The sequence below is a fragment of the Chrysochloris asiatica genome, unplaced genomic scaffold (assembly GCF_000296735.1).
Source record: "Chrysochloris asiatica unplaced genomic scaffold, ChrAsi1.0 scaffold00419, whole genome shotgun sequence".
NCBI classification, from domain to species: Eukaryota; Metazoa; Chordata; class Mammalia; order Afrosoricida; family Chrysochloridae; genus Chrysochloris; species Chrysochloris asiatica.
The window spans coordinates 567,718-581,501 of record NW_006408937.1 but is presented as its reverse complement, the minus strand read 5'-3'; the positions used below and the strand labels follow the sequence as shown (position 1 = coordinate 581,501).

At 45.8% G+C, this 13,784-nt stretch overlaps 1 protein-coding gene across 1 annotated transcript; it reads right to left on the bottom strand.

Moving 5' to 3' along the window:
* Positions 1-3,033: 3,033 nt before the first annotated feature.
* FUNDC2 (FUN14 domain containing 2) lies at positions 3,034-12,046 on the bottom strand. Its single transcript, XM_006876839.1, has 5 exons — positions 11,914-12,046; positions 9,832-9,982; positions 5,637-5,712; positions 4,335-4,466; positions 3,034-3,111 (listed from the first exon to the last, which is right to left on the bottom strand). Exons 1-5 carry the CDS (start codon positions 12,044-12,046, stop codon positions 3,034-3,036), a joined length of 570 nt encoding a protein of 189 aa, XP_006876901.1.
* Between the last annotated feature and the right edge of the window lie 1,738 nt (positions 12,047-13,784).

Here is a 13,784-nt window from a genome sequence, read left to right as displayed (position 1 = left end):
AACAAAGCAGCTGAAAGCCACCTCAGCACCAACTGGGCCTTTTGAACCTTCTGTATTTGTGACACTAAAGGATTCTCCTCATCATTACCTTTCTGGCCGAGTGTCAGGTATTGGGTTTCCCAGGCTGCACATCTTTACAGGAGCAGGAAGCCGACTTGTAACCTACTCCGCTACTCCACCATACTGTAGATGCAGCACAATGAGGGCTTTCAAAAGACCCCATTAACACAAGTGTGCTGATAAAGCGGGTAAAAGAACCCTGGTGGCAATAAGGTTGGCACTTGGAACCCACCATTCGCTCTGCAGGACAGATGAGGCTGTCTGCCCTCATTCCAATTTAGGAGTTCTGTCATTAGGGTCATTAGGGTGATGGACATGGGGTAATTATACTATTTTCTTGACTGTTGCATATAATCAAGTTTTCCATAATAAAAAAAGGAAAAGAAATATTGTACAAAAATATGCACCCAAGAGACTCGTACTATTATGGTTTTGTTGTTATTATTAAGTGCTGTCAAGTCAGTTACGAAACCTGCATAGGGTTTCTGAGGACTGGCTGTTGAGCGTGAACCACTGACCTTTCAGTCCAGCGCATTAACATGCGTCGGATAGTATATATTGCCTTAAAATAGCGCTGTGATGTAATGAGGAAATGCGAATAGGTGAATTCTTAAAAGTTCCACACATGCAGACGTACTTTCAGTTTACATACTGTTGTTGGTTATGTGCTGTGGAGTCGGTTCTGACTCATAGCGACCCTGCACAGGGTTTCTGAGGCTGGAAATCTTTACGGGAGCAAACCGCCTCATCTTTCTCTGTGGAACAGCTGGTAGTTTCGAACTGCTGACTTTGAGGTTAGCAGCCCAATTTAGAAGCACTATACTACCAGAGCTACGAGAGAGATTAGAAGGCAAATATTTAAAATTCAAGGCCGTAGAGACACATACACGTTTTGCAAGTGATGATCTGCAAAGTTAATTCCTAGTAAAACTAACCTTTAGTAGTTTTCTGCATTCTCAGTCTCAATTCTTTGAATCAGCACTATAACTAGATAACTTTTCATGAGGTCATTATCCCTATATTCAACGAATATTGAACACCCATTCCTCAGAAACCCTGTACAGGGTCGTTATGACTTGGAATCGACTCAACAACACTTAACAACAACAACCTTACAGAGTCAGTGACACGGCCACAGAGGACTAGAGTGGAGAGTGAAGTGTCCAGCTGATGAGAAGAGAGGGCATATGCACAAGAACACCCACACTTGCAGATAATCCCCACTTGACCTGGCTTCAATGACTGGATGATCAGAGCTCAACCAGAAGAGGAGAGAAAAAAAGCGTAATCTGCTACAATGTGATGAACTTGACCTACATCTGTGGATGCAGTAGTTCAAAAGAGGGAACAAATCCTTACAGCAAGGATCATTCCCACCCCCTCTACACATGGAGAGGACAGGATGGGCAACTTGGACATTGGCTACCCAGAATGGGGTGGGGGGGCAACAAAGGCAAGAAGTGACTGGCTTACAAGCTTTCAAGAGGGAATCTAGATCCAGAGGGCCTGGAGGAAGGTAGAATCTCCAGTGAGTAGTATCCAATCTGACTAGGCAGGGCTGATGAAATGAAATGTGGATATAAAATAGTGAATAATTATCATCAGGACTGATTGTGAGGGTTGGTAATGTAAAGACAGATGTTTTGTAGCAAAAGGAGGGGAGTGATTGACTTTTCAGTCTAGGGGCGGAGGTCACTGGGACCATCAAGGGAGAAGAGCGGAGAGCAGGACTCTACCCAGAGAAGCAGTGATGCATGGAATGGAGGCAGAGATGATGACGTGGAGCGATGGAGCAGCTGGAGACTTTAGATCCAGAGAAGGAGAGTAACTGTGTGCTGAAGACTGGGGGACACAGGGGTAAAGGATTGGTTAGTTGATGATGCCTGGAGGGGATTGTAACCATGGCAATGAAACGACATATGACAGAATGTATGTAAAACTAATGTTCTCCCCCATGTAAACTATCACATAATTCACGATAAAACAAAAAAAAAAGGAGCAGCAGGAGAGAAAGGCTCCTTGTTGTAGTCCCATGAATACAGTGATAAAGAGGATTATACTAGTTGTAATTGCAGACATGTACACAGGTCACAATGACAAAATGTGTTAGGGTTCTAAGTGTGTAGAAAGTTTTTAAAAAATCAAACTGGTAAGGGTTGGGATTCACTCCAGCTTAGGACAGAAATATTTCACTTCACTGTCCTTTTTAACTGTGAGGGCCTCTGAATGCTTCTTCTGGAAGAAGAAAAGAAATCAGTGAAGTGTGAAAACATTTGACTGGCTCAATCCTAGCATTGGTACCGAAGGAGCTATAGCTTCTTCCTCCGGCTCTGACTCCCTAGAGATGTTCCCACCAAATGAAAGACCTTCACAGGTTAAGTTAGATTACGCTGTTATGTTGTCAGGAAAACACCACCAAGTACACACAGATCTCTTTCTGCAGTATAACACTGGATTGGAGCACTCAGACGCATCTGTAGACATTTCGTCTATGGCCGTTGTCACACTACAGTGGCTATCTTGGTGTCCTTTCTTCTTGAGTTGGTTTTATTCAGCAGAAAGCTACATTCTTGCTGAGCTATAGACTAACTGCGCGGGGAGTGTACCGGGACAAGAATGTAATGTCTGTCTCTCCCGTCATCAGGAAGTCCAAGTTGCGGTTGTTGTTGTTCAGTGCCGTCCAGTCGATTCCAACCCACAGCGACCCTGTATAGGGTTTCCAAGGAGCATCTGGTGAGCTGGAACCACCATCTTTGTGTAGTCTAAAACCAACCACAGAAGGAAATAGACACCAACACTACAGTCACTGTAGTGTGAAGCCAGCCAGCGACAAAATGTGCACACAAAGTTAGCTTGTACCAACAGAAAGAGGAAGGCACGGGAGGAGAGACTCAGTGTCCTATGATGGCTGGAAAAACGCAATGGACACTTTCGGACGAATGATGGATGAAAACAACCCCAAAGTTGTCTGCCTTAGGATGCCATGCCCAGCAGAAAGCCTCCACAAAATCCCCCAGTCACAAGGACATTCTTCTTCACAAACGATACCACCTGCAAACAGAAGAGAGCACACTGCATTAACCCGCTAAGTGCTGTGGCGTCATTTCCGACTTATAGTGACTCTGTAGAGGGTTGCTGTGAGCAGCTAGTGGATTTGAACTGCCGACTTTGTAGTTAGCAGTCCAGCGCTAGTCCTACAGTGCCACACTACCTATATATACTAAATCAGAATGAACAAAATGATCTCTCTCACACCTGGATGCTACGTCAAGTAGTTTGTGTATTATCCAAAGAGATTTTGTGACCAAATAGGTTGGCCACATGGGGAACCAGGAGAGAGCTCTGTCCCTAACCCCAACTATGCCCTCCATACCCACATTTATACTCAAGTCTTTAACAACCCCTTCATTCCCCTCCCTCTCCCCCCCTAATCTCCCTATCTCTAGAGACAACTGCTCTTGCTCAGTTATCTTTCCTTCTTCAGACTCGCTCAACTCTTTTCACCAAAGTCACCAATGGCTTCCTTGTTGCTTGATATTGAACTGATTGCTTTTCTCCCCTCCCTTGTCCCCAAACTTGCTCCTCTTCAGAGAGCACTCACAGGATCGTGATACACATGATTGACCTCAGGTAGAAGCTCAGGTAGCCTCTTGGTCAGCGCCCTGGCCCTCACACCTCCCTGTCTGGTCTCAGTGGTTAAGTCCTATCCACAAAGTATCAGCCACTTCCTCCCCTCCGTATCGTGACTATCTTAGTTGAGGCCTCTAACACCTCTACAGAGGCAGTGTTAAGTCACTGTGACAGACACTGTATAGCCCACAGAGCCTAAAATGTTTTCTCTCATACCCTTCACAGAAAGCATTTGTCAGCTTGGACATCCCCACGACTTAGTGTGTAGAATATTTAACATATGGATGATTCAGCGATATATGTGCATAGAGACAAAACATGACGTAAAATTATCGAAGGTAAAAATGATCACACTGACTACACAACACACATCCTAACCACCTCTCTCTCCCGCAACCTGTATCCCCATTCCTAAAATATTTCATTAAAAAGATAATCCACAAATATGTACTAATGCTCTTTTGTATCACTTTGCATTCTCCCTCACCAACAAGGGTCACCAAACACTTTAACTTATTTTAAAAAGGTGCCTCGGAAGTGAAGCTATTCTGACTAAGGCTGACCCACACTACAAAGTGGCGTTCTGACCCAAGAACCCTATTTTTCTGCAGACAGAATTCTTTGCATCCTTGACGCAGTCTCACCTCCTCAGCTTTGCTCTGGACTTCGTTTGGTAACTGGTTACTCTTACGGAGTTTCAGCTGATCCTTGGCTTTCTTCATATCCTTCTCTACTCGCTGCCAGTCAACTTTGATGTAGCCAGTATGGTTAGCAAGCTGCAGTTTCACAATGAAATGACAAGAAATGAGAAACACAGGCTGGCTGTTTCCTTTTATCAGGATACATCACAAAAGGGGACTGTCAAAACCCCTCCGACCTGCCATCAAGTTCTGAGTGTAGAAATCTACCCTTAAGGGCTGTTGGCAGTGTTGTTGTTTGTCTGCTAGATGTTATGCATACTGTGAAACACCCCTAACAAAGTTTTAGGTGAGTGTAAAAACGAACATAGTAAAAGGAAAATCAGAGGAGATCAAGATATTAGGGAAACAGACAAACCTCGTAGCCAACACAGGGTTTTCTGCTGTGGGAAGCACATTTAAATACACCCTTGATATTTTCATTCAATTTCCTCATCCACTTTTAGATGGCCCCTCGCTTTTCCCCATGCAATACCACCAGAATCCCATTTTAAGGGCTTTCCTGGAGTCACTCCCAGTACCAACTACTGTCATGGCCCCAAAAGGAGACCATCAGCACACTTGGATTAAGACATTTCAAAGCAATAGGAAGCCATTTAGAAAGCTTGACGTCACCAATAGGCCACATGAGAGTCTGAGCTGTAAGCAGCCATGTTAATGCTCCCACATTGTTACTCCACAAAAGCCATCCACGAGCGATCACAGAATAAGCGGTGTTTAAAGCCCTTAGATTTTGGGTGAAGGACCCTGGTGGCACACCGGTATTACAGAGTTAGGGCTGGACTAGATCAAGCATTAGTGTGCTTTCGCAGACAACACAGACTGTCTACTTTTGCCATCAGAACCCTGGGAGGCAGCGATTATAAGGAATATGTACTTCAGTCCTCATTGGATAATTGAGGAAATTAAATATGACTGGTAGCGTAGTGGTTACGAATCGGGCTGCAAACCTCAGGGTCAGCAGTTCGAAACTGCCAGCTGTTCCGCAGGAGAAAGACGAGGCTTTCTGCTCCCGTCAAGATTTACAGCCTCGGAAACCCTGTGCAGGGTCGCTATGCGTCGGAACCGACTCCTCGGCACACAACCACAACAGTAAGTAATGACGTCTGACCCACATGCTCAAAAGCTTGATTTAAAAGTAAATTCTGAGGACACTCTAGTGGATGATGTTAAGAGCTCATGTCTCCACAGCACATTCCTTAACGAATCAGCAGAATTTATAAACCCAGGGACATTTCACATACAGACCTGAAGGAGGAAAAATCCACCACCTACAGCTGTTGCTGCTAACTTCCCAACCTTCTGGAAAACGAAGCCGGTGCACCTACAAAAATCAAAGCACCACAAGACACGTTGACAAGCTGTCAGGTGTTTACATCCTATTTACCCTGGAATGTACCATTTCCTTCCTAGGCCCTACCGGATGCCAGCCCCGACAAGAAGCAGGGCATAAGGAAACAGCAGAGATTTTGAAGTCACAAAGACCTTGGTTTGAATCTTGGTTCCACCACCTACTTTGTGGTCTTGAGCAAACCACTTCAAGCTGTGCTGTTCAGAGATGACTCTCATGGGGTTAGATGGGAGCTCTAACTTGCTTTCTTTCACGTGTCAGTCCACAGAATCTCAATCATGTCCACTGTTCAGACTCATTAAAATAGACATTTCATGGGATTTACTAAGAGCTATTTAGAGTGATCAGAGATTTTCATTATTACGAATTTGTGTCATTGTTATTGTTAAGTGCTGTTGAGTCAGTTCCTGTACAGCGTTTCTGAGGAGTGGCTGGTGCTTCTCCTCCAACACCACACCAGGACTCATCTCCCCCCCTTGGTATTTTGGTCTGATTTTTCAAGCATGTAGACACATTCACATGTGCGTACTGTGCAAGCTCTCCCCCAACACTTTCTTGCTTAACAAAAACTTAAAAGACAGGTCCAAAAAGATTAAACCCAGGTAATTTAATTGCTCACTGAACTAAACGGAAGCCTATGTATAGGATTAATAAATGTTCAGCATCCAAGAAGATAAAATCCACAATATTTGGCATCTAATCAAAAACTGTCAGGAATACAACGCTGGAAAATACAAACCAATGAAAAAAATCAATCTAGCAACATTTAGTAGATAAGAACATTAAAACATTTATTAGAACTGTATTGTACTTATTCAAAGAGCTAATGAAAAGTTTTTTAAAATGTAAACCAAACTTCTAGAAGCAAAATACAATGCCTGCAATGGGAAATCCAGAGGCTTGCTTTAGACACTGTAGAAGAAAGAGGTAAACATTGAAAACCATGAAAACGACAGAAAGTATAGGCTATTACCCTTGTGACTCAATGGCACTTTAACCACCACCACCACCAGAGGGAAGAAGAAGAAAGGAGATACAGGGCCTCCCTGCATTAGTAGTTACAACAAGAATGTGAGAGGATTTCAAACAGCCCAGAGCGCCCCCTGGAGGCCAGGAGGGCCAAACTTCGGCTCTCATACTTAGGACATATTGTCAGGAGGGACCAGTCGCTGGAGAAGGCTATCATGTTTGGTAAGGCGGAGGGTCGGAGAACAAGAGAAAGACCCCCAACGAGATGGACTGGCCAAGTGGCAGCATCGATGGACTCAAGCATGGCAATAGTAGTGAGGTTGGCCCAGGACCGGGCAGTGTTTTGTTCTGTTGTGCATAAGGTCGCTATGGGTCAGTACCGACTCGATGGCACCTAACACCACCAATATATGTGAAAGCTAGGGAAGAGAAGTTGTTGCTGGTGTTTAGTGACCCTGTATAGGGTTCTGATGAACCACCAACCTTGTGGCTCAAACTCACCTTGAAGCCCAGCACATTAACCCGAAGCGCCCAAAATTTGAGCAGATATTAGAAAAAAATATTGCAAATTTGATCAAAACAACAAATCCACAGATCCAAAAACCTCACTGACCTTTTGAAGTAAGAAACATGACGAGTCCTGGGGCAGACCTCACCTTCACGGTAGATAAGTATATGTTGGTGTGGTGGTTAGGGTTAAGTGCCCAGTCGGCTCCTATATAGGATTTCCAAGGACTGACTGATGGGTTTGCACCACCAAACCTGTGGTTAGCAGCCCAGAGCTTCTCCTATAGCACTACACCAGGACTCCAGGTAAGTTTACAGGGGACAACACTAGGAAGGACTGTTCTCCATGGAAAAGCGGGGCAAGTGGGAATGAATCCTGGGGAAGAAATGGGGTAGGCGCTGCTCCACGGAGGGGATCGCAATCACTGAGATGAAACAGGCGCTCGCTTCACAATACAGTTTTCCACATAAAACATGAAGAGAACTATAACAAGGAATAACATGCTCAAACTGCTTAGAATACACGCTAATCAGGAGACCTTAAAAGCTGCCCAAAGAGGAAAGTATCTTCCAAAGCCAGAAGTGAAATAAAGACTTGCTCAGACATACACAAGTTGAAAGCACTCATCAGTAGACCAGCAGTACAGGAAATATGAAAGGAAGTCTTTGAGGCAGAGGAAAACAATGGCAGATAGAAATCTGAATCTACACAAAGGAAAGAAAAAAGCAAGGGCACTGGACACTAGAGGAATAAATGTCAAGGCTTCTTTCTGATCGGAAAAACCCAGTTAGTAAGAGAATTCAATGTTTAATGCAAAAATAAGACGACTAGTATGGATTTATGACATGTCGACAAGTAAACGCTTTGACAACAGAAAGCAAGGGCAGGCGGGGAGAGGTGGAAGGAAACTTTTGGTAAAGGTCTGACTATCCGTTCATCTGCTCAGATGACACAATACAGAGTGACAGCCCATAAGCCATTCGGAAAAAGTCGGGTCCAAGTCATAGGGCTGCCTTGCAACTGCTCTCCAGCCTGTGCACGTGGCCCCCTTTGTAATCAAAGTTGGAAATGGAATATTGATTAGTTCTTGAGTTTTGAATCTCTCTGACATCCCCTTCTGCCACCAGATGGAGAAAACGGTCTCCCTTGAAAAGGCTTGTGTGAGAACCTAGCTGAAAGGCAGTTGATTTGGGATTTTGATAACAACTGTTTCTAGAGCACTTTTGGAATCACTGATGGGAAGCTTCTGCCTACCACAGATCAGGATGTGTGCTCTCGTTATTTCTATTAAACACCGTAAGAGAAAGCAACAAAACCAAAAGTCATTAAAATATGAAAGGAAGATGCAAAACTGTCTTTCTTTGCAGACAATAGTAATTGGCTAGGGAGAAAAACCTATGGAAAAGCTAAAAAAGCTACTGGAAACGAAAAGTGATTTTAGCAAGGTTACAGCACACAAGATCAATACACGAAAATCAGTTGGTTTTCTATATATAAACAATGAGAAATTAGCATTTCAAAAGCAATTAGGTCCAGCGACTACACCTATCCCCTAGGTGGTTCAAACCCACCAGGGGTTCCACAGGAGAAAGATGAGTTTATCTGTTCTCAGAAAGTTTTACTGTCTTGGAAACCCTATACACACACACACACACACACATATATATAATGTATATATATGTGTGTATATATATATATAATCTCCACTGTAAGTCAGAAGTGACTCACTGGCAGTGAGTATATGGAATAGCCAGAAGACAACAGGAAAAAATAAACTTGATTGTGCTAGTTCAGCCGTTCCGAGGCAGTTATCACCTCCACGATGAACCCTTAACATAATGCAGTCACCCCCATGATGGGGGTCTCATGTGATCTGTCCCATGTGTTGTATAGCTGCCCTTCTATGATGTTAACAAGGTCAGATGCAATCCGAAGGAATGCGTTGTATCTTGAGTCAATCAAAGGAGGAAGAAGTGAGCAGAGCTCCGAGGCACCTACGAACACCAAGATAGAAGAGCCAGGAATGGAATGCGCAGCCTATCTGATCCTCAGTTTCTAAAAATGGAGGAGGATAAGGATAGCTAGAACTGCTGGTGTGGCGCTGTAGATCAGCACTGGTCTGCGAACCACAAGGTCAGTGGTTCAAACCTACCAGCTCCTCCTCCGAAACCAGATGCAGGGTCGCCATGAATTGGAACAAACTCAATGGCACTTGACAACAATAATAAAGAGGACAATGACCAATTTCATGGAGTTGCTGTGAAAAGAAGTGAACTATATAATACTTCCCCAGGTTATGACTGGGAGAAAAGTCCACTGACCTCTGTTGTGTGGGTTCCAGCTCACAGTGACCCTACGTACAAGTAAAGCCAATTGTGAAGAACCAGCTCCTTCCTGCTTGCCACAAATTCTTCACAATTCGCTTTACTTGCGGCACATACAACTTTGTTTGTAACCCAGAGACTACCTGTATTCATTATGTGTAATCACTAAACAGTACTTGAAAACCCAGTGTCGAGATGAATGCTACACAATGTGACCAACTCACAAAAGTCAATGTGTTCCCATTTGTTAAATCTTGCCCAAACGAACTGGACATGTGTGACATCACTCACCAGCCCATGGCGCCTCCAATGAGCAGCTGTGTGGCCACGCTATACTTTTCGGCAGAGGGGCCAGATTCTTGTCCGAACAGCTTACGCCACCATGGCTGCTTCTTAGCAAACTCGGCGAGGTCCAGAGACTCCAAACTTCTCTCAAAGTTTCCTAATAACATTAAGATAATTAGTAATAATTCATTACCACTCCTAAATGGTGGTGGTTATGTGCTGTGGAGTCGGTTCTGACTCATAGAGACCCTGCACAGGGTTTCTGAGGCTGTAAATCTTTACGGGAGCAGAAAGCCTCATCTTTCTCCCACGCAACAGCTGGTAGTTTCGAACTGCTGACCGTGAGATTATAGCAGCCCGACTCGTAACCGCTATGCTACCAGAGCTCCGTTCATTCCTAAATAGATTAAGAAATTTTTGAAGAAACAAATGGCATTCATTTTTAACTAAGAAGTTTACTTTAAAATTTCAACTAACAATTTTTGGAAAATCACACTAAATTAAGACAATGTTAATACCTATAGTAGAGACAAAAATCTTAAGTTTATAATTACTCCTCTAGCTTTTCCTAGAAACCTCTATGGGGCAGCTGTACTGTTTCACTCCATGGCACCTACCAACAAACAACATGGTCGCCTTCTCAGAACACACAACAAAGGGTTGGGAGATTTGGGTCAGGGGAAGCAAACAGAAATCCAAGTCCCCAGTGTCTCGATTTCCATAAGGTCGGTTTGAACCCAAGGTTGGTGGTTCAAACTCACCAGCAGCTCCTTAGAAACCATACACAGTGTTGCTATGAGTGGGAATTGACTAGCTGGCATTGCTATTTAAATAGTTAAATATTTTAAGACATGTGGTCCTCATCTACAAACCTCAAGAAGTTGTGATTAAATGCAATTAGCCATGGAAAGCAGTTAGCACAGTACTTGAATTCAATAAATATTCCTTTTTATCAGTGGCAATGCTTTTTTCATCTTTTTAACATTTTTGGCAGAGCTAAAAGAGCTTTTTAACCCCTTTGACTCAGTTTGAGGAGGCTTCCCGCAGCTGAATTGTCACCTGAAACTTCCCTAATAGCGCCCCCATAATTGGGAGTATGCCCTGGGAGGGCTGTGGCAGGGACAGCTGGCATCTGACCTGGTGAACCGGCGGGATGGCCGACGGCTGATGGCGGCAGGTCTGCCCCGGCCTCGGCCTCAGCCTCGGCCTCGCAGGCACACCTTTCTGCCATAGGCCAGGCTTCCTGGCCCAGTAAGCCAGTGGTCACAGGGTTAGTGATCACCACGCCACATGACGTCAACTTCCAACTGTCTCAGCATTTCTGAGACTGAAGGAAACTGACCGACTGTCCATGCTGACCCATACAGTCGCCTACGCTGAACGTGAACGTATGCTGGTCTGTATTGAAGCAGCTTGGGGGGGGGGGATCTGTAGCTATGGCACACACCCCCCCCAGACCCCCAGTGATTGGTCATACGACTGTAGCCTACCATATCCTGGATCGCCCCCCTCACCCCACAATACTAAAACCTGATTACCGGTGACCGAGTGATGACTTGGGTATTTCACCACCTTTGTCTTTAAACCGAATTTACTGCTACCTAAGTGAGCCGTTTGGGCCTATGGCTGTGAGCACCATCGTTAAGCTCAATGCAGACGAACTGCCCCCTAACCAGCCACTCCGCTGGCACACAAACGCGCCAAACCATCCATAACGAAGTTGAGAGGCGCCCTGCACACAGCCCCGGGCCTGTCGGGCTTGCACAGGAAAGCACAAACGAACAAAGCACACACATTAGTCTCCACGGGCAAGAGCGCTTCCGAGAACAGGGACGGAATGTCCCCGAGCGGCAGCTACTTGGGGCGGCGCTGGACGGGAGGCGACACCCAGGGGAGGCTCGGCCCCAGCCAGGCGCGTGACCTTGACTGGACGCTGGGAACGGCTGGGCCGGGACAAGCCCCGGGCGCCGGCCACTTTCCCCGCCCCACGCCACTCAGCCTTCCCGGGGAGCTCCGGCAGGACGGGCAGGGGCGGACTAAGCAAGGCAGCTCCTCCGCGCCCGGCACCGGCAGGGCGCCGGCCTTTACCTTGACCGGACGCAGCCATTTCGGCGAGCTCGTCTCGCGAGGACACCCGCAGGGTCTCGGCGCGGTGAGACACCAACTGGCGTGTCGTCGTTGTCTGCAGCTGACTTCCGGCACGTGGGACAGATGTTTCCATCCACTCAGTGCTGGTGGAAGAGGGCGGGCCGGCACTCAGCTGCTACTCCCCGCCTCACTCTGGCGCGCAAAGCTACGTCACGAAGCTTAAAATAGCGTCACAAGCCATGCGACCCCGCCCAGCAGGTTTACCGATAGGCGCATGCGCAGCAACCCCTCTGGCGGCGCCGCCTCTCCAGCAGCTGTGTTTATCTGGCGTCTCTTTGCCATGGCGTTTCTTACTCGAGGTTTAGCTGAAACTAAACAAAGTAGGCTCGTCATGCTTCTTCATGTAAACACTGAAGAAATGTTTATTAACGCCCCCGTTGTTCCCGACACTGTTCTAATGAAGGAAGACAGGCATTTAAAAATTCTTACAATCAAAATCCGAAAACCATTAGGAGAGAAATGAGTCCCGCGCTTGCAATGCTAATGAACACGTTGAGGATATGCTAATAGACGCCAAGTCCCCGCGTGCCCATGACAAAAAGCCCTGGACCACAGGGCCGATTTGAGCCACAAGGTGGCGGTTCAAACCCATCAGCCTCTCCTTGGAAACCCTATACAGGGTCACTATGAGTTGGAAACGACTCAAAGGCACTTCACACATTGGACTGTGAACCACAAGGTCAGCAGTTTGAATCCACCAGCCCCTCTGCGTGATGAGGCTTTCTACTCCAGTAAAAAGGTTTTTTTTGTTGTTAAGTGACTTCGAGCAGGTTCCGACTCATAGCGACCCTGCAGAGGGGCTCCAAGGCTATACATTTTAGTAGGAGCAAAAAGCCTACTCTTCACCAGCAGAATGGCTGGTGGCTCACAGTCCAGGACTCACCTTACAGGGTAAAAGATTTATAACCTCGAAAACTCTATACACGGTTGCTATGAGTTGACTCAAAGGCACTTAACAACAATGTTGTTGTTATTAAGTACCGTTGAGTCTATTCCAACCCAGAACGACACTGCATACGGTTTCCGAGGGACAGCTGGTGAGCTTGGACCACAGACTTTGCAGTTCAAACGGCTTTGCAGTCTGGCGCAGTAACCCACAGAGCCACACCAGCAATGTTGTTGTTAGATGCCATCGAGTCGGTACCGATTCATAGCGACCTTATTTATGCACAGCAGAATGAAACACTGCCCGATCCTGGGCCAACCTCACTACCGTTGCCACACTCGAGTCCATTGATGCTGCCACTTGGCCAATCCATCTCGTTGGGGGTCTTCCTCTTTTTCTCTGACTCTCCACCTTACCAAACATGATATCCTTCTCCAGCGACTAGTCCCTCCTGACAACATGTCCGAAGTATGAGACGAAGTTTGGCCATCTTGACCTCTAAGGAGCACTCTGGCTGCCCTTCTTCCAACACAGATCTATTGGTTCTTTTGGCAGTCCATGGCACGTTCAGTATTCTCCTCCAACACCATAACTCAAAAGCATCAATTCTTCTACGGTCTTCCTTATTCACTGTCCAGCATGCATATGAAAGTTATTGAAAATACCTGGCTTGGGTCAGGAGTACCTTAGTCCTTAAACTGACGTCTTTGCTCTTCAACACTTGAAAAGGTCTTGTGCAGCAGATTTGCCTAATGCAATACGTCGTCTGATCGCTTGACTGCTGCTTCCGCGAATGTTGATAGTTGATCCCAGAAGAATGAAGTCCTTGACAACTTCAATCTTTTCTCCACTGATAAGAATGTTGTTTATTGGTCCAGTGGTGAGGGTTTTTGTTTTCTTAACATTGAGATGTAATCCATATCGA